The sequence below is a fragment of the Curcuma longa genome, chromosome 13 (assembly GCF_044706935.1).
Source record: "Curcuma longa cultivar G26 ecotype Majalengka, Jawa Barat chromosome 13, ITB_CL_G26_1.1, whole genome shotgun sequence".
Classification (NCBI taxonomy): Eukaryota; Viridiplantae; Streptophyta; class Magnoliopsida; order Zingiberales; family Zingiberaceae; genus Curcuma; species Curcuma longa.
Window position 1 is genome coordinate 1,521,699 of NC_133873.1, and position 21,278 is coordinate 1,542,976.

At 31.8% G+C, this 21,278-nt stretch overlaps 1 protein-coding gene across 1 annotated transcript in view; it reads left to right on the top strand.

The window, feature by feature from the left end:
* Positions 1-21,278, top strand: part of LOC141844247 (uncharacterized) — an 83,262-nt gene that overhangs the window by 51,954 nt on the left and 10,030 nt on the right. Inside the window, exons 2-9 of the mRNA XM_074732282.1 lie at positions 5,653-5,739; positions 11,457-11,560; positions 11,720-11,770; positions 12,827-12,998; positions 13,097-13,402; positions 15,226-15,429; positions 15,517-16,026; positions 16,122-16,331. Coding sequence (XP_074588383.1) covers positions 5,653-5,739; positions 11,457-11,560; positions 11,720-11,770; positions 12,827-12,998; positions 13,097-13,402; positions 15,226-15,429; positions 15,517-16,026; positions 16,122-16,331 — 1,644 coding nt within the window. The remainder of the gene's footprint in view (positions 1-5,652; positions 5,740-11,456; positions 11,561-11,719; positions 11,771-12,826; positions 12,999-13,096; positions 13,403-15,225; positions 15,430-15,516; positions 16,027-16,121; positions 16,332-21,278) is intronic.

The following is a 21,278-nucleotide window of genomic DNA, read 5'->3' on the forward strand; positions in this document are numbered from 1 at the left end:
ATGGGTTACTGGCCTCCCCATGTAGGGGTAAAATCTCTCATGAGATCGGTCGTGTGCGCTCGAGGTCAACAATCTTAAATAAAATGTAACAATAAATTAAGTTTGACTAGAACAACATCTAGATTAGAACAACATCAATTTGTAAGTACAAAATTGCTAATTATTTCATATGGATTGGTTCAGTGCCTCAAAAAAGTCATGTGAATTTTACACTTAAAGCCAATCAAGAGAAAAATCAAACATAGCCCTCGTCAATACATGAGCATACGTTAGATGAAAGATTACATGCGAATGTAATTTTAGATTTTGTCACTAATCGACATTTCATATAGTCATGGTTGGGGGGAAAAAAAAATACTTATGAATTGCACATTTGAAATTAGTCAAGAGAAAAAATTAACTTATGAGATTGAACAAATGTGAAATGAAAGATTCTTATGAATTGCACATTTGAAATTAGTCAAGAGAAAAAATTAGCATCGTCTATGTTAAGATATGAACAAATGTGAAATGAAAGATTACAGTATGAAAGTGAGTATAATTTTAAATATTTAGTCACTAATTATTATTTTTTGTGGTCGTAGTTTAATATGCGCCTTGAAAAATGACTTAGTGAATTACATATATAAAGTCAATTAAGACAAAAAGTATTGGACATCAAGACATATTTGACGAAAGAGTACAAGTGAATATAATTTTGAATTTTTAATCATCAACAAATATATCTTATGGTTCTGGTTGGTTAGTGCTTTGAATAAAGACGTAGTGACTTAGACATTTGAAGTCAGTCAAGAAAAAGAAACATTAATGTTGACACCAAGAAATAGCACATTTAAAGTTAGTCAAGAAAAAAAAATCAACATCGCCTATGTCAAGACATGAACAAATGTGAGACGAAAGATTATAGTATGAAGGTGAGTATAATTTTAGATATTTAATCACTAATCAATATTTTTTATGATCGTAGTTTAATCTGCGCCTTGAAGAAAGACTTAGTGAATTACATATTTGAAGTCAATCAAGAGAAAAAAACATTGTTGACATCAAGACATATTCGATGAAAGAGTACAAGTGAATATAATTTTAGATTTTTAATCATCAATCAATATTTCTTATGGTTCTGATTTATTAGTGCTTTGAAGAAAGAAGTAATGAATTATATATTTGAAGTCAGTCAAGAAAAAGAAACATTAATGTTGACACCAAAAAATTACACATTTGAAGTTATCAAGAGAAAAAATCAGCATCGTCTATGTCAAGACATGAACAAATGTGAAATGAAAGATTACTATATGAAGGTGAGTATAATTTTATATATTTAGTCATTAATTAATTTTTTTTGGTCGTAGTTTAATTTGCGCATTGAAGAAAGACTTAGTGAATTACATATTTGAAGTCAATCAAGACAAAAAGCATTGTCGACATCAAGACATATTTGACGAAAGAGTACAAGTGAATATAATTTTGGATTTTTAATTATCAATCAATATTTCTTATAGTCTTGGTTGGTTAGTGCTTTGAAAAAAGATGTAGTGAATTATACATTTGAAGTTAGTCAAGAAAAAGAAACATTAATGTTGACACCATGAAATTGAACTTTTGAAGTTAGTCAAGAGCAAAAATCAACATCGTCTATGTCAAGACATGAACAAATGTGAGATGAAAGATTACAGTATGAAGGTGAGTATAATTTTATATATTTAGTCGCTAATCAATATTTTTTATGGTCATAGATTAATCTGCGCCTTGATGAAAGACTTAGTGAATTACATATTTGAAGTCAATTAAGAGAAAAAGCATTGTCGACATCAAGACATATTTGATGAAAGAGTACAAGTGAATATAATTTTGGATTTTTAATCATCAATCAATATTTCTTATGGTTCTGATTGGTTAGCACTTTGAAGAAAGGTGTAGTGAATTACACATTTGAAGTCCGTCAAGAAAAAGAAACATTAATGTTGACACCAAGAAACTACACATTTGAAGTTAGTCAAAAAAAAAAAAATCAGCATTGTCTATGTCAAGACATGAACAAATGTGAGATAAAAGATTACAGTATGAAGGTGAGTATAATTTTAGATATTTAGTCACTAATCAATATTTTTTATGGTCGTAGTTTAATCTGCGCCTTGAAGAAAGACTTAGTGAATTACATATTTGAAGTCAATCAAGAGAAAAAGCATTGTCGACAACAAGATATGTTTGATGAAAGAGTACAAGTGAATATAAGTTTGGGTTTTTAATCATCAATCAATATTTCTTATGGTTCTGATTTGTTAGTGCTTTGAAGAAAGACGTAGTGAATTATACATTTGAAGTCAGTCAAGAAAAAGAAACATTAATGTTGACACCAAGAAATTGCACATTTGAAGTTAGTCAAGAGAAAAAATCAACGTCGTCTACAAATGTGAGATGAAAGATTACAGTATGAAGGTGAGTATAATTTTAGATATTTAGTCACTAATCAATATTTTTTATGGCTGTAATTTAATCTGCGCCTTGAAGAAAGACTTAATGAATTACATATTTGAAGTCAATCAAGATAAAAAAGCATTGTCGACTTCAAGACATATTTGACGAAAGAGTACAAGTGAATATAATTTTGAATTTTTAATTATCAATCAATATTTCTTATAGTCTTGGTTGGTTAGTACTTTGAAAAAAGACATAGTGAATTACACATTTGAGGTCAGTCAAGAAAAAGAAACATTATTGTTGGACATCATGAAATTGGACATTTGAAGTTAGTCAAGTGCAAAAATCAGCATTGTCTATATTAAGACATGAACAAATGTGAGATGAAAGATTACAGTGCGAAGGTGAGTATAATTTTAGATATTTAATCACTAATCAATATTTTTTATGGTCATAGTTTAATCTGCGCCTTGAACAAAGACTTAGTGAATTACATATTTGAGGTCAATCAAGAAAAAAAGCATTGTTGACATCAAACCATATTTGACGAAAGAGTACAAGTGAATATAATTTTGAATTTTTAATTATCAATCAATATTTCCTATGGTTCTGGATGGTTAGTGTTTTGAAGAAAGATGTAGTGAATTACACATTTGAAGTCAGTCAAGAAAAAGAAACATTAATGTTGACACCAAGACATATGGGAGATTACAAGTGAATGTGATCTTGATTTTTTTTTGGGTAAACTCTTTGGTGTATACTCAACCATGGAATGAGTATTAGTAAAAAAAATCATTTGCAATGAAATTTATAACAAATAATTTAGAAAAATTCATTGCAAAAATATTTGTTTACGATGAAATTTATAATAAAAATATTTTCATTACAAATATGTTGTCGCAAAATTTTACTATGAAACAATAAAAATTCATCGTCTAATTTACAATAAATAATATTTTATTACAAATTCATTGGAAACTTAACGACTAATTTTGCAATGAAGTTAATTTTCATCACAGATTGATGAAAATTAATTTCATTGTAAAATTTGTCATGAAAGTAATTTTTTCGTAAAATTTACGATGAATAAAATTTTGTAGCAAATTTTATAACAAAACACTTTTTCATCGTAAATTTTGCCACAAAAAATTAATTATCATAAATTTTACCCCAAAAAAGGACTCGTGTAAATTTTGCAATAAAAAATATTTTCGTCGCAAATCTATGATAAAAAATAATTTCATAGCAAATCTATGATGAAAAATATTTTTGTAACAAATTACGATGAAAAATATTTTCGTTACAAATCTACGATGAAACTTATTTTCATCATAAAATTTTATTTTGCAATGAAGTTATTTTCTTTGCAAAATTTATCACAAACTAACAACAATTTCAGTAAGATCATACATAACCATCACCAACCATCACTATACACAAGCAAAGCATATCCTTACATAACTATTCAATAAGATCAATAAACTTAGATTTCAACAATAAAACATCATAGTATTATCAAATGTTAAGCATCATCATAAACTACAATTTTAAACAAAGCATCATAGAAGCTATTTTGGCCAATATACCGTGGATGGTTCAAATGTCGGTTTAGAACTGCTGACGTGCATGCTCCTCGAAGAGAACCACCCGAAGAGATGAGAGGATCCGAAAAGCACTCAAAAGAAGGTTAGAATGGCGCTGGGGGTGGGTCTCGACAAGCCACTCCGACGCTCAAGTTAGGGCTCGGCGTGAGGAAGGAGTTTAATGACTTGGGGAAATTAGGGTAGATATGTGCGTACCTGTACCCATGGGCCTGGGTCACCTTTTATAGTGGTTTATCTCTGAAATATTAGCATCCGTTTGAGAAATATTCTAGATATCCGTTTCAATTTTTTAGAGAGCTTATGAAATATCCATTTAAGAAATATTTCAAGATATTTTCCTTATTCTTCAGGTGAAACAGTCTTAAAGTTTCCTAATCTTAAAAATGAACCGGCTTTATAACTTTATCCTTGAAGAGTTGTCATCACCTCACCGTATCACAAGCATACTCAATTAGTCTAGTCGAAGGAGGCGTAGTCAGACTGACTGGACTGTGTTGAGTTTTTATCGAATTACCTTGATGAGGTGGTATAAGATAAAGTCGTGAGCTCAGAGCTTGGTGTTCCACATGTTAGAATCGTCCCGGTGTAATGCGCGTATTCTCACGTTTCGTAAACGTGCGTAGCGGAAATTTACAGATAATTAAAACTAATATTATCACAACACACGCATGGCAAAAGTAGGAAATAACATGTACAAGACATGGCAAAAATTAAAATTTCCTGAATAACAATTATTCTACATGCATAAATAAAATTTACAGAATAAAATTATTCTAAACATGTACCTCACGATGACGATGTTGAGCCATGTTGAATCAATCAAGCGATCCTCGTCCGAGTCCTGCCTCTACTGGCGATCCACGCCAAGCTCCCGTCTGGACGACTTCGTAAGCCACGAGTCACGGCATCATCTTCGGTACTAGCTGATGATCGATGACGATCGAATCAAGAGAAGCCTTATTCCGTAAACCACACAACAACGTGTGTCACGATCGTTCCGGAGCTTTCTAACTATCATCGAGAATCGTATTCCCGATGTAGTGTTCGGTGCAGAGGATGTATTCCTAGTGAATGTACTAAATGCATGTTACTATGACTTTTTTGGGAAGCTTATTCAGTGTTCCTTGGGCATGATCTACATACTTTTAAGTTGTGCCCAACCTAGTAAATAGCCAAATTATTTTGGAGGCACCTAACTTGATTGTTGAGCTAAATTTATCCATTTCAATGGCATTAGACTGATCTTCCATAGATGTACACAAAACTCTGATTTAGTTTACAATATCTTCCAATGTGAAATCCATATTTATAAAGAATTGAAATGTATATGTGGTTAGACTTCTTTATTCTTAACCAACCAATTAATGGCTTTGTGTGCATGTGTGTGGTGAGCTTCTTTTTGTGTTAACTGAACCATTGTTGTCTTCCGCTTGTTCCATAATGACCAGCTTAATGGTTTCACCAGTTACAGATGCATGAGAAATGCATATATGGTGTGGTTTCACAAATCCATTTGTTGTTTTTTGCTTTTGCTTTGGTTCAGGAATGATTAGAAAAAAAAATATTCAGACATTACTTTAAAATTGGAATGAACCAGTTTATGACTATACCACAATGTTAATTGCCTCAGGTTATAGAAGGTGCATACAAGGATTCAGATCTGGTGATGCTATTAACTTTGGTGAAAAGTCTTCTGGATTTGAGATATACATTCATGGTTAGAATATTTGTCTTTCTATAAGATAGTATTCTTCATGTTTAATATTTGTTACCTGCTTCGGTTAATGTGCCTATCCACAATTGTGCCTTTCATGCCAGTGCTAGCAACACCTTTCCTCCAGTTTGATAATTTTTGATATGTTATATTCTGAGCATTAGATGCTCATGGTTGACACCAAATGATTAGCACATTCACTTTCAATCAGAATGTAATGTAGCATATGGCAATGTATAGTACTTTCACAGTAGCACACAAAATTGATGTGAGATAACCTTTTGGTATGTTGTGGAACAAAGTGTTGGAACATCTGTTGGTCACTTTGAGTTTGCTTCCTGTTTCAATTGACGTTGACTAAAACATTTTGTGTTGTTAGTTTGTTATGAATTGAGGTATATTGCTATTTATGGTACACAGAAATGTTGTGAAACTGAAAACCTTGTTCACATTCTTCTGAGTGTCATATTGGTTACTGATTACACTGAATATTATAGATCAATAAATATGATTATACACCTGTAATGCCTACACGATCACTTTTTTTTAGAGGTTACTTGTATGTATTCTCCAGTAGCACCAATTTGAAGGCATATTTGTTGATCCACAATATCCACATGCATCTATGGTTGATCGTTCGTGTATAGAATCAAACTAACACTTGGCAATATGTGCTTCTTCTCTAATTCTTCTTTCAGACACTTTGGATTGTGGTCCTAAAATATGACGAACACTCAAGTAATATGTTGTAATTGGAGCAAAAAGAAATAGATTGTCTGCTTTGAATTGAAATTACAAACTAATCCATTTTACTTAGGGTATAGAAAATCTACATTCATTCGTACACCAATGTGGAATGTAATAATGTATATCACTTTGGTTTGTGGCCCTAAAATGTGATGAACACTCAAGTCAATTGGAGCAAAAGACAATAGGTTGCCCGCTTTGAATTGAAATTACAAACTAATCCATTGTAGTTGAATGTAGAAATTTACATGCGAACACACCAACGTAGAATGTATATCATAGTCTCATCTTTGGTTTTACCAAGGCATTGTATCCTTATTTATAAATTTGAAGTGCATAAGCTTTTCTTGGAGAATCTAATAGTTAATCGTATTCTTGTTGTTTAATTTGTCATGCCATTGTATCTTTTATATTCTTAAACTCTTATCCTAAAAACTTAAGCTAGCAAAGTTCCCAATTTTTTTTTAATCTTTTATGTTTTATAACTTGTGGCAGATGTGGGTTGACAAACAAAACTGGCCCAAGAGCAACACGTTCATTGTTTTAATCAGTCTTTAGTTGTGTTTAATTACTACGAAAAAGGGCAGCTTGATGTAGGAAACTCCCTTCTATGCGAGGTCTCGGGAAAAGGTCGAACCACATTAAATCTATTGTATACAACCTTGCCATATATTGCAAGACTTTCTGCGACTCGAATCTATGACTTTTAGGTCACACGACAATAACTTTACATTGCGCCAAGGCTCTACTTCTTAATTACTATTGATAGGATTTAATAATAGGACCTCTTTGCTCTAGTACATGCTAAATATGATTTGGTGACAACATATCTTAAAGCTTAAGCTATGTAAATGGACTAATCCATACATATTTTCTCAATTCATTAATTTACAGAAACAATGATAATTCACCTTGTTGATTTTATTGTAAATTTTGCATCTGAGTAGTTTCATGATTACCATGTAGCTTGAAATCAAGGATTTGCCTAAGAGGCCAACCATTAGATTCTAATTATTTGTAGTTTTAAGCATTTGTTTGCTTCTTGATTTTTTTTTCTATTTTTCATTTCAATTTTATAATTACAACAACCAACAACAATAACAACCAAGCTTTATCCCACTAGGTGGGGTCGGTTATATGGATTCTTCTATGCCATTAGGTTCTATTCTCTATTATATTATCATTTATATTTAAATAACTTTTATCTTATTTTATTATTGCTAACCAAGTCTTTTTTGGTATTTCTCTTTCTCGTTTGATATGTATATTTGTTATAGTTTTACATTGTCTAACTGGAGCATTTATTAGTCATCTAAGTATATATTGTACCTTCTTAAATGTATCCTCATTTCGTCTAAGTCCATCCTTGTATGTCTATGTATTCACCTTAACATTTTCATTTCTGCAACTCTCATCTTCTGTTCATGTACTTGAGTCATAACTCAATATAACATAGCGGGTCTAACCACCATTTTCTAAAATTTTTCTTTAAGTTTTAGAAATACTTTATGATCACACAGAACACTTACCACACTCTTCCATTTCAATCATCCTGCTTATATTTTATGTAAGATATCTCTCTCAATCCTTTCATTCTTTTGCAAAAATGATCCTAAGTATTTAAAAGTCTCAGTTACAGACAACTCGTCATCTTCTATATTAATAATTGTCTCATTACATCTAATATTATTAAATTTAAATTTCATATATTCTTTCTTTACTCTACTAAGGCTAAAATCTTTCACTTCCATCTTTTCCTGCCAAAATTCGAGTTTAATATTTACTCTTGCACGTGTTTTATTTACTAAAATAATATCATTTGCGAATAACATGCATCGCGATTCCGTATCTTGGATGTGTTTAGTGAGTTTGACCATGATTAGTATAAAAAGATAGGGACTTAGCACTGATCCTTGATATGACCCTATCTTTATGGAAAATGCTTCGGTTAATCTGCCTGAAGTTTTCACTCTTGTCATTACATCCTCATATATATTTTTAATTAATTCAATATATGTTATACTAACATCTCTCTTTTTTAGAATTCTCTATATAATTTTTTTGAGATTCTATCATAAATTTTTTCTCGATTGACGAATACCATATGTAAATCTTAGTTCTGTTCCCGATACTTTTCAATTAGTTACTTGAGAAGATGTATAACTTCTATTGTCGACCTTCCAAACATGAATCTAAATTGATTTTCGATCACCGTAGTCTCCTTCCATAGCCTTTTTTCTATTACTCTTTTCTAAAGTTTCATGGTATGACTCTTAGGTTAATACCCCTATAGTTTGCGCAATTTTGTACATCTTTTTTATTCTTATATGAGGGAACTAGAGTACTTGCCCTCTATTGATTGAATATTTTTTTAGTTTTCAGTATCAGGTTGAATAACTTTGTAAGTCATTCAATACCTTGTTTCCTTAGACTTGTCCATACTTCTATCAGAATATCATTTGGTTCAATTGCTTTCCATTTTGCATCCCATTTAAAGTTTATTGTACTTCTAAGGTTTGAATTCTACGATAAAAATTTAAATTTTTATACATATTTGACTTACTTAAATTATCTAAGTTAAATTGGCCATTTAAAACTTTATTAAAAAGTTGATGAAAATATCTCTTCCATCGCTCTTTTATTTCCTCATCATTTACTAGTACTCTATTGCATTCATCTTTAATACATCTTATTTAAATGAGATCTTTTGTCTTTCTCTTTATCGTTTTAGCTATTCTGTAAATATCTCTTTCCCTTTCTTTTATATCTAATTTTCAATATAAGTATTTAAAAGTTTCATTTTTAGCTTCATTCACTGCTTTCTTGGTTACTATATATTTTTTAAAGTTTTTTTTGTTCTTAGAAGTATATGATACTTTATAGGCTGTTCGTTTTTTTTCACTTTTCTTTTACTTTTTCATTCTATTATCAAGATTTTTTACTTGGTGGTGCATGCCCTTTTGAGTCACTGAGTATACTCTTGGCTATTATTTTTAACTTTGATACCATCTTATCCTATGTCGTATTCGAGTCGCCATATATTTCTCTTAATACTTATACCCCTTCCCTCTCTTGAAATATATTTTGCTTCGCATCCTTTAATTTTCACCACTTAATTTTAAGAGTCGTGTATATTTTCCTTTTAGTGATATTATGCTTGAGACATATATTCAGCATTACTAACTTATGTCGGGTAGTTAAGTTTTCTCCAAGGATGATCTTGAAATCTTTACAAATCTTTCAATCTTTTTCCTAACCATGAGAAAGTCAATTTGCGAATTATTATTCTTGCTTTTGAACGTGACTAAGTGCTCTTTCTCTTAAAAAAACGTATTAGCTAGTACAAGGTTTAAAATATCGAGCCATGTCGAGGTTTCGGTCTTGGACCGGAACGATACAGTTTCGGTACCGTATTGTACCGTGTCGGTATAATTTTGATATTTTTAAAATATAAAATATATTAACTAAAATAAAAAATTTAATCTAAATATTTAAAAATAAAAAATAAAATATTTTTAAAAAATAATAAGATAATTTTACGGGTTTTAATAAAGCCTATTTAAATTATCCTCAACTATAGCTAAGAATTGATTATTAAAATCTTATTAAACCTAAGTTTAAAAAAAAAAAAATCTGCGACTGGTCATGTGCGTGATCGGGGGCGTGCACGGCCTCTGCGCGGAGGCGTCACCGGGCCCGCGTGACTCCTCCGGTGGTGTTGCAGGCCCGAACATCTTTGGTGGCATCGCCGAGCCTGGGCGACGTGCGACGCCTCCGGTGGCGTCGCTGAGGCCGCGCGACGCCTTCGGAGGCGTCGCCGAGCCCGAGTGACGCCTCTGGAGGCCTCTCCCTGCCGGAATGTCTGTGCTGGTGTTGTGCCGGTGCCGGTCCGTTGGCGGAATGAAATTTTTCGCAAGATCGCGCAACGGCTTGAGATTTCAATCCATGAGCTAGTATAAGATCATATGTTATCGCAAAATTCAATATATTTTTTTCTCATTTCTTATTCCAAACCCATAACTCCATGCACTCCATCCTATTTCTCATTTTTCACTCTTACATGCCTATTTAGATCTCCTCTTATTAAAATTATTTCAGTTGGCGGAATATTTTGTAATACTTCATTTAGATCATCCCCAAATCTAGATTTGGTGTGTTCATCTAACTCTACTTGAGGTGCATATATGTTACTACTTCAATTTTATAATATGAAAAGAGAAAATAATTTTCAATTTTTAAGAATTAACAAATGTGAAAACCTGTTTAGTTGATAGCAATATAAAAATTGCAAATTTATTTGGTTGATCATAAATAATATATTATATTATAATAGTAAATTTATTATATTAAATTAAAATATACATTTTATATTACATAATATATAGTATTATATTATTATAGTATATAATATGATACGGTTATATTGTATAATGCTTGTCATGTATTAATATATTGTTATGTTATTATTATGCTGTTGTATTAAAATAATAATAATAGAAAATTAAAATAATAATGAATAATAGTTAATAATATTATAAAACTAAAATAATATGATAATAATAATAATAAACAATTAAATAATAATAAATAAATGTGAATAATAATAATATAATATTAAATACTACTTATTTGCATAAGTTTATTATTCTTAACTTGACATTTTAAAAATAAAATGAAATTTCAGAAAATTACTTTATCTCTCTGATTTTCAAGTTTCACTTTTTCATCTTATATTTTAGAATCTCATTTCAAAGAAATCATCTTTTCAAACACTTTTTTTAGAAACCTTTTTCTATTAAAAAAAAAGGAAATTTAAAACTGGGTGAAAATAGTCCAACCAAACAAGGCTTAAATCCTTCACAACTTCTGCAATACTAGTGGTTACCTGTCATGTTTCTTGATTAAATCTAATCTTTAGTTGAAACTTCTCTTTTCCCCCAGTGGTTTATCTGTTTTCAATGATTCTGTATCAGGTATTCATTTTAGAGGACAACACTTCACAATTCTTGTGGAAAAATAGTGACTGGCAACTAACATTTCTGAACATTGAGAGTTTATCTTCTGTTGACTGGTCAAAGTGAGTTTTGATTCGTGATAATTCTGAATTGTTTCCTTTTTTCAACTTCTAGTGATTGATGCTTATGGTAAATATATCTTCAGTATGCACTGGATAGTCTTATGTTACAATTTTGTGAGTCTATTTATGATTGTTGCTTTCTTTATTTCTCTGACCTAGTTATGAAGGTGTGATTGTGAGTTCACTTGGAGGCAGGAAGGTCATTTCAAGGTACTTGTTTTTCTTTTTGATCTTTAATTAGACAACTTCCTGTGTCTCTATAGAAAAAAAGGTTCCTCTCGAATCAACATGGAATACCACACTACAGATATACGAGATTATTGAAATTATTCCTATGGTATGGGTAAAATGGATAAAAGCCACCTCTCATGATTATTGTAGTAACTTCCTTGCCTTCTAATTATTTTTTAAACTGAAAAACTGGCTAGCTTACTGTTGGACTAATGCTATGGTTCTATGTAATATGATTTCAATTACTGAAAGATATTAATCTAGGTCTAATCATAAATTCTGTAACAGATAGCATCTTAACTAATAAATTTGAAGGAATCAATCATGCCTCAATAGGTCCGTCATTGTTTGAGGGCATATTGACACAGTATATATTATGAATTCAGTGCAGAAAGCTCGAGTTAATTGCAACTAAAATAATTGACACAATGATGGCCTTTTTTTTACTTATGTGTTGAAATAATAGTTTGAAATCTTATACTGTGTTAGGTGGCACGTTTGAAACATATCATTCCGATAAATTATCAGAACTTGATACTAGTGCCTTCACTGATAATGCTTGCTGTGTTAATCATATTGATGAGTATCATCATGCCAATATAAGTCAACATATATTGAAATATATTTGTTTTTTTGTAGATTGTCTCCATACATGATAATGTCAAAATTATACTATCCCATATGTAACATCAAGTGTAATCTTAAGTATATAGTTGTCTTATTATTTTTTGTTATTTTTTTATTTCCTTCTTTCATCTCCAATTCGCCAACAATACTATATATTGAAACGTTAGTACGATACCAAAATAATATCGCTTTGTCAATGACTGAAACTTCAACACGACTTGAGATTTTGAACTTTGGTTGATATAATTGTAATTTCTACTGTTTCTCTTGGGGATTGGTTGGGCTCTGTCAGGCAAAAGAAAAATGCTGATATGAAGGATTTATTTTTTCAGCATATAGAATTGTTCTTTGGATAACTGCGTGCTATTTTATCCTTAGAAAAATTACTTATCTGTTCTACATCTGCAGGCTTATGCAAGAGCCTTTTGCATCTGTTCCACTAATATGGCTTATTCATGAAGACATTCTTGGGGAGCGTCTCCCATTTTATGTTCAGTTTGGCTGGGAAGGTCTTATTGGTGAATGGAGAAGTGCTTTTGCTAGGGCCGATGTTGTTGTTTTTCCTGATTTCTCCTTCCCAGTAATGAACCTCCCTATCATTCTTTCACTTAGTGAGAATCATTAACTTCTTTAGGATTTATCAACACTTTATTTGACAACTAATTATATCTTTGTCAGATGCTGTACAGCTTGCTGGATAACGGGAACTTCTTCGTGATTCCTGGGTATCCAGTGGATGTTCAAGAGACTGACGACTATATTGCAAGTCACTCAAGAAAACAACTGCGGAAAGATTTTGAATTTTCTGAGAGTGACCTGTTGATTCTAATTATTAGTGACTACTTTGTCTATGATGATCTATCATGGGATTACACTGCAGTGCATACCTTATCTCAAGTCAAAAGAGTTCGAGATTTGAGTGGAATAATAAAATTTGTCCTTTTGTGCAGTAATTCAACAAGTGCCCCTATCTCCCCTATTCAGGTATTGGCTAAATTCATAGGTTGATAGTATGTCATGTTTGAGCAATCAGTGTATCTTAATTGATATACACATGCATACATATGCAGAAATGTCCATAACAAACATCATAAATGACACAATTCTACATGTATATGATTGTGCACTAGTAAGTATATTTGAAGTTTGCACCATTCACACTGTTTCTTAATGTGTTGCCGCAAAGGCAATGCCCATAATAAACATCATAAATTATATAATAATGGAACTTATTGAAAGTGTTCTTCCTAATGTACTAAATGCCAATGTGTTGCAACAGAAAACAATCTCGAAAAGAAATATCATGGTTTAGTCATCTGGGAACCAAGGTTTTACTTGAAACTCTATTTAGAGGCTATTTATTTATTTTTCGTTTGCATTATTGAGGTAGTTTTTTCCCTTTCATTCTAATTCTTCTTTTGCACTAAGCTATTTCTGCAGAATGCTACGAGAGGATACTATTTGAACAAACCATTGTCTTGATCGTCTTTTTTTTGGATGAAACAAATTAGAAATTAGTCAAAACTAGGGCAACAATTATCTATCTGCTACTACAAATTAGTTTCAAGTAAATGCTTGTTACTGTTTACTCAGTATGATTGGGAGCTCATTGATTGACTTCTTAAATAACCATGCAGCAATTTGGTTGTTTCCAAAGGATATTTCAATGGAAAATCTATTATACTGGCTCTACTGGACTTCAAATAATCTTCCTTTCATGTGGATGATTATTTGAAATGTGAATGAATTGACTGGAATTATGGATAGTGACCTTCCTCATTTGACTTTTGACTTAGTTGGAAATATCAATCTAAGATAGACTATTATATCAAATCTTCTTTCTCACGCTTTCAAGACTTTATTATTACAACAGCAGTGATTTATTATTTTTTGGTGTATTTATTTGTATTTAATGTTTGGCACCAGTCATCTTTGTTTCTCTGTGTGCATATTTTGCATGCCAGCTTAGCTACTATATTGTGATGTAAAAATTTCAGAATTTAGTCTGAATTCACACAGAAAATGCATGATTATCACTCTTCAATGTCCATCCTTTATCTGCTTGAATTTTACTTGAATATAATTTTGCATTGCAAACACCCATTTGACTTGCATAATGAGACAAAATGGTGTGTGTGCATGCAAGAAATTGACAGACATGGGCATGATTGACCCATATCATTGTTGAGAGATTGTAATGTTTATAAATATATTGATTTTCATAAAACATTCCATGAATTTACTTCCAATAAAATTATATCTTGGAGGAAGGCCATCTTGATAGCTGCTGGTTGGTAGAGAATGATCCAGCATGTCAAGGAGAGTCAAGTCGTTGGTGAGAATTGGGTGTTGAGAGGTGAGGCATCATTGACTGATTTTCACTGTGATAGCTGAGGGTGGAGCCTGAATAATAGTATTCAGTCATTTGATTTTGACTGACTTAGCACACATTTTATTCTCTTGATATTGAGGCCAAAGGAAGGGTCTGTCTTTTAGGATGGTTGCATATCACTTTTATTTGCCGGGAATCATCTTCTAGATGTTCTCTTTACGTTTTATGGAAAAAAAACTATAAAAAGATCATTCATGATTTATTCTAACTCAATGCTGATTTGTTTCTTCTCTAATATTCTTCAACACGCTTAAAATTCTCTGAGCATTTATTTATTTATGTTTTTCACATCCATTGTGCTTGTCCATTTTAGTCCATAATCTATTAATTCTTATATTTTTGGATAAATTTTTACTGTGCTATAGTATAATTATCTCTTCAGCACTGTTACTAATATTTGTATTGAGGTCAACAGGAAATTGCTTCCCGCATGGGTTTTCCAGATGGTTCTGTGAGACAATACAGGATGGATCAGGATGTGAAGAGTTTTATGTTGATGGCTGATACTGTCCTATATTGGTCATTTAATAGGGAACAGAGTTTTCCTCCACTGTTGTTGCTAGCCATGTCATTTGAAATTCCCATTGTTGCTCCTAATTTTACTGCAATAGAGAAATATGTGAGCACAATCATGAAACTTTAGATCTGTTCAATAGATTTATTTTCATAATCTTGTTAAAGTTTTTTTTAAAAAATAAAATTTCAGGTTGTTGATAGTGTCCATGGTTTTCTTTTTCACCCCAGCAGACTAGATACAATGGAGAGAGCATTCTCTCTTCTTATAACAGATGACACGCTGTCAAATATAGCTCATTCTGTTGCTTCACATGGGAGGTCACTCTCCAAAGACATGCTTGCTTCAGAATGCATTGCTGGTTATGCTGAGCTTCTTGAAAGCGTTCTCCACTTTCCTTCGGATGTACTGCTTCCATATTCCACCTCTCATATTCAGCAAAAGACTTGGTGGTGGGACATTGAGAGAGAAACTAAACAAAATAATACTATGTTAAATAACAGTTCTTTTAGATATGAACGTTCCAGACAAGTATCAAACATTGTATATGTTTTAGAGGAAAATTTTTTAATGCAGCTAGTGGATAAAAGCTCTCAGCTTGAGAACAAGACTTATGCAGAAGACTTACCTAATCAATCAGATTGGATTGATGTTTATGAAATGGAAGCTATTGAAGATTTGGAAAGTTTAGAAATTCAAGAGGTATATCATGCTTGAAATTCTGAAAATTTCGTAAGACCGAGAATGAGAAGATCAACTTGAAGTCAACTTCTAAATGTTCTCTTTTATTTTTTTAGCTTGATGAAAGAATGGAGAAAACTTCAGGATCATGGGAAGATGTTTACCGCAATGCAAGAAAATCCGAAAAGCAGAAAGCTGATGCTTATGAACGTGATGAAGGGGAATTGGAGAGGACAGGGCAGCCACTGTGCATATATGAAATCTATACTGGACAAGGAGCCTGGTCTCTCTTACATCATGGATCTATATATCGGGGGATAACTCTTGTATGTTTTACGCTTCTCACTTTTTACCTTATTTTCCTCCGTATTTATTCTACTGCATGCATTACTTTTTTCTAATCTCTTAAATTAACTTCTTGACATGGCCAATTGTGCAGTCCCTCATTTATCCTTGAAATTTAGGGTTCGACTCTGTTACTTTGCCATCTAAGAAAATTTTGAGCGTTCAAGTTTGCCTAATAGGGATAACCGATTAAATCAAACAAAAAATTGACTTGTATAATTTAATTTTTCAAAATAATCATGTTTTTCAAAAGAGAATCTTTTCACAAAGTCTAAAATAGTATCACAGGTTAAGATTTTGGACACTGTGAATCCACATACATGTTTGTCTAGCATCTTGTATTACTTATTTTATTCAAATTGATACCTTGCAGTATAGATGGATTATTGCTATGCTCGTCATTTTTGGTTAAGCAATAGAGAGTCTATTTTCTTTAAGTTGAAATCACACAAGATTCATAAGAGCTAACGAATAACCTCCCCTAGTAACTGTTTCCAATTGCATTATTAACTCCTAAAGTATCAAATTAGCTATTTTTCATACTATTATTAGGTCCTTATGTAGGATCAAATGGGCCGACTTAGGGGGGGGGGGGGGGGGATTTGAATAGATGCCACCTTATTTTTTGATTTCAGTTCTTGCAATCAACACAAGGTTTTAAGCGAACATATGTAATCAATTAAAGTGTTTGTATGCAATTGAATAATAAAAGAAATGAAACACAATGCTAATAAGGGTTGTCTGATGCATGAAGCTTTCGTCAATGCGGGATCCCGAAAAAGAGTTGGACCACATTGGGTCTATTATACACAGTCTTATCTTGTATTATAAGGTTGTTTTCGCAACTAGAACCCGTGACCACCAGGTCACATGACAGTAATTTTACCATTCCCCTTCACAACATTGATGCAATCTAGACCTAAAAATAAATCCAAGAGTAAACATTACAAAGAGTACAAGAAGTCACACATGTTTTTAGCGCCTTATTCAAGCTTGACGACCATCTTAGAGGTCTAAGCTCCAGGTGACTACATAATTAATCAAGTCCGATGCCCAAGCTTGATAACTTGATTTTCAAATAACATGATATTTGCACACGCAGCTAAGTCATATTGCTGAACTATTTAAACACCACGGCTAAGAGCCTAACTACAAAGGAAGGTATCACCGTCACAATAATTTTTTTTCCTTTATAATGTTTGGTAATCAATTGAGGTTAGGGACAATAATAATACAAGAAATGTATGTGGACAATAGGAAACTCAAACCCCCTGTCAATCTTAGTTCTCCCTCAACCTTGGCATCCGTGTAATCCCATGCATTCAAGTCGAGCTGCCTTTATGGAGACTATTATTTTTTGATTAGGGGAATTTCTAACTTAAATCTCAACATTTCTCCCTCTTCCCTTTGCCATATATGAGAATACTAAACATGCGATAAATAAATGAAAAAAAAATATAAGCATAACCACAGTAATATAGGAGCTACCTGATGATCTAACATGGAAGCATTAAGTACTCAAGCATTTCATAAATTCATCTATTTCCTTCACATATGAAACATTTGCATATTTTCCCATATTAAATGTTTAATCAGTAAACTATCTATTCTAAATGTAATTATTACCTGAAAATGATTTAAACTAATGTAGATATGTGTGATAAGCATCCTAGGATCCAAGAATAAATTTTAAGTGAAGGCATATAATCAAATTGTAACTTTTATTTAAAAAGTTTTAAAAGCATATCATTAGGTGCCAAGTACATGCTAAGACTTGTCTTTTGCAACAAATATATGCCTTTATGATATTTAAGCATATTATCAAGACATTTTATGATGCAGTGAATCGTTAAAAGTAAGCAAGCTACTGTTCGATGACACTAATTTTAGTCAATTGAAATTATGTTTTTCAAAAAAATCATAAAAGCATAAAAGCTTGGTTAGCAAGTGTATTTTAGTGCTCTAAACTTAGAAAAAAAATATGTTTCTATATAATTTTTCATTTTTAGTGATTTTGACACATTTAGTAAAAAAGGGTCAAAACTATCAATTGTTTATGTGCTAATGGTTTTGCAAGCATAAATTGTAAGTTCTATTCACATTTAATTAGTACTCAGTGTCCATCTATGTACCAAAAATTATCACGCTTGTATCAAACTTATGCCAAACACTTATGTCGTCATGATATTTCTACACCTTCTCACTCAAATCATTCAAACATCATTCATGGCATACAAGCTTATAGTATCAATCATGATGCAATATTTAATATGAAAATCAACCAAATTAATAAAATTGTGACCTTCACCATGATAAAAGTTGGCATCATATATCAACTTGCATGAGAAAAAGCTATTTAGACATTTAACTCATCAATGAAGAACAAACAATCCTTCCCTTGTATATCGGTGCACTCTAAAACAATCTAAAATGATGGGCCAACAGATATTGATACCCAAAACAAGTTAGAACCAATTAAGTTAACTAAATGCTCCTTAAAAATTTGCATTTTAATTATGTTTGTGTTTTAATCCCTCTCACAACATCCCTAGGTATAAAGCGTCTTTATGATTCATTTATTTTTTGTTGTACCCGACATATTGAAGGTGCAAAAGCTTTTCCCTATTCACTTGTAATTTAAATCATGACTGGCCCTTTAACTCCCTAGGATCATATATAGTATTAGGTGCCTTTGGTGAACTTTTCTACGATTATTTTCATCTCATCAAGTTGATATTTTAAGCTTTGTTTTTCTAGATCTGGTTGTTCAACCTTAGAATTATTTTGTTTATATTGTAGGAAAGGAAGCTATCTTAGCCTTAAGTATTTCTAGATCCTTTTCATAAGCTTTGAACTTTTCTTTAGATTATGCTAATTGCTTTGAAAAAATTATTAAATTTAACAATTTATTTTTGAGATAAGTCGTTTACCTCAATGCTGCTTTTCTCTCTCCATGTAAAGCTCACACTGCTCTTGAGCTCCCGTTCTTTTGGTGAATTGTGGATATCAGTGCTTGGTGAGAAGATGGTTTGAGGGTCTTTTCTTCTTTATCTTTTGTTTTGAGGTGTGGACACAGTCGTATAATGCCTACAACTTTTGCATTTGAAGCATCTGATATTTTTGTGTTCTTTTAAAATTTCTTTTCTTCATGTGTAATGTCAATGAATGCATGATTGGGGTTAGGGGGTGGATTCACTACTAGACAATGTTAATGCTTCATTTTCCTGAGTCAAAGGTATTCATGGAGTCAAGGTGGATGACGATCTATTATCTATTATTTACTATGCTCTCTAAAATTGAGCATTGATCTTTATCATCTTTGTATATCTAAGTTGTCTTTAAACTCAACCACTTTAATATTTTGGGCATCTTGTAATTTGTAAGGGTTTCTCATGAAATTCTATCAATTTGTTCCATAACTCTTTAACATTCATGAAATAAGCTCGCTCGCACAACTTTTCCTTTGAAAATTCACATTTTAATATTGCTTTGGCTGGTTTATTTTTCACTCTTGCTTCTTTGTTCATTTTCTCTTCTAATAAGGTTGCTATGATCATCAAATGGAGTTCTAATTCTTATTGTCATCTACAAATCAAAGTGATATAGAACTCCATTCTACTCTTATAATATTGAAAGTTCACTCCATCAAATAATGGTGGTTTTGTGGTGGATTATCTCTTCAAAAGCTACTTCTCTTTTGAATGCTAATTCAAGTCTTGGAGTTGCTCAAATACTAATTGTAGGATCGAATAATCCAACTAGAAGAGTTGATTTTGTGATTTTAATTTTTGTAATTAACATAGACTAAAAAAAAGGTTAAATTCAAGTGTGTGTGGTAATCAATCAAACTTGATTTTATGCAACACAAATAATAAAAGAATTGAAACACAATGTTGATAAAAAGATGTAACATTGTTTAAAGTTTTTGCTTATACTCGCTTTTGATATGGCTTTAGATGTGTCCAATGCATGGTTTAAAATATCGACCTGTTTGGAGTTTCTATATATAATCAGAACAATATGATTTTGGTACTGTATCGTGCCTAGACCCGATCACAGTTCAAAAGTAACAGTTCGACCGTTTGGAACTGTCGGTTTGATGGTTCCAAGAATGTCGATTCTTAACCTTAACCTTCCAAGGGAATTACGATTCACGGCTTGGAACCGTCGATTACAGTTTGGTTCACAGTTCGCGACTGGTGAAGATTATTATTTTATTGTATTAATTTTTTTTTAAAAAAATTATAAATTTATAAAAAAAATATATATAAATGAATTTGCACTTATTTAAGTTGTTTACGTATCCCCATAGGATATAGGAGAATTAAAGTCATGTAGTTTGTTAGTTGTTTCGGTATTAAAATCTTTTACTTTGTTGTTTGAAAGTTATATTTCTTTTATTCTTTTATAACTTTCGCTAACTCCGCCCATGACGAAGTAAACCTGTCATGATCGGTCCCAAGCCCGGATAAAGGAGGGTTGCGTTAGGTTGTCAGCCAGCATTAAACTAAGGCAAATGTTCAATAAATAGATCTATTAAACTATTGTACTAATGTTAAGTTGCTCCCCGGAAGGAAACACGTTGCAGGGTCTACTATAACATTTGACAAGGACTGCTATATCTCCAAAATTCGGGTGTAGTGATAAATATGTAAGAGTTCATGTTGCAGGGTCCGACTGTAACATATCGACAAGGACTGTTACATCTCAATGAGAACTTGGGTGTAGTATTAAATAGGCAAGAGTCATAGGTTGGATAATAATAAATATTATTGGAAAACTAATAATCTATGATTTGGAAGATGGAACATAGGAACCCTCATTGTAAAACAATGAAAGTAGTAGATATGATGATTAGAGAAGAATTTATTTTATGTATACAAGAGACAAAATGGATAGACAAGAAGAAAAGATGATAGAGAACTCAA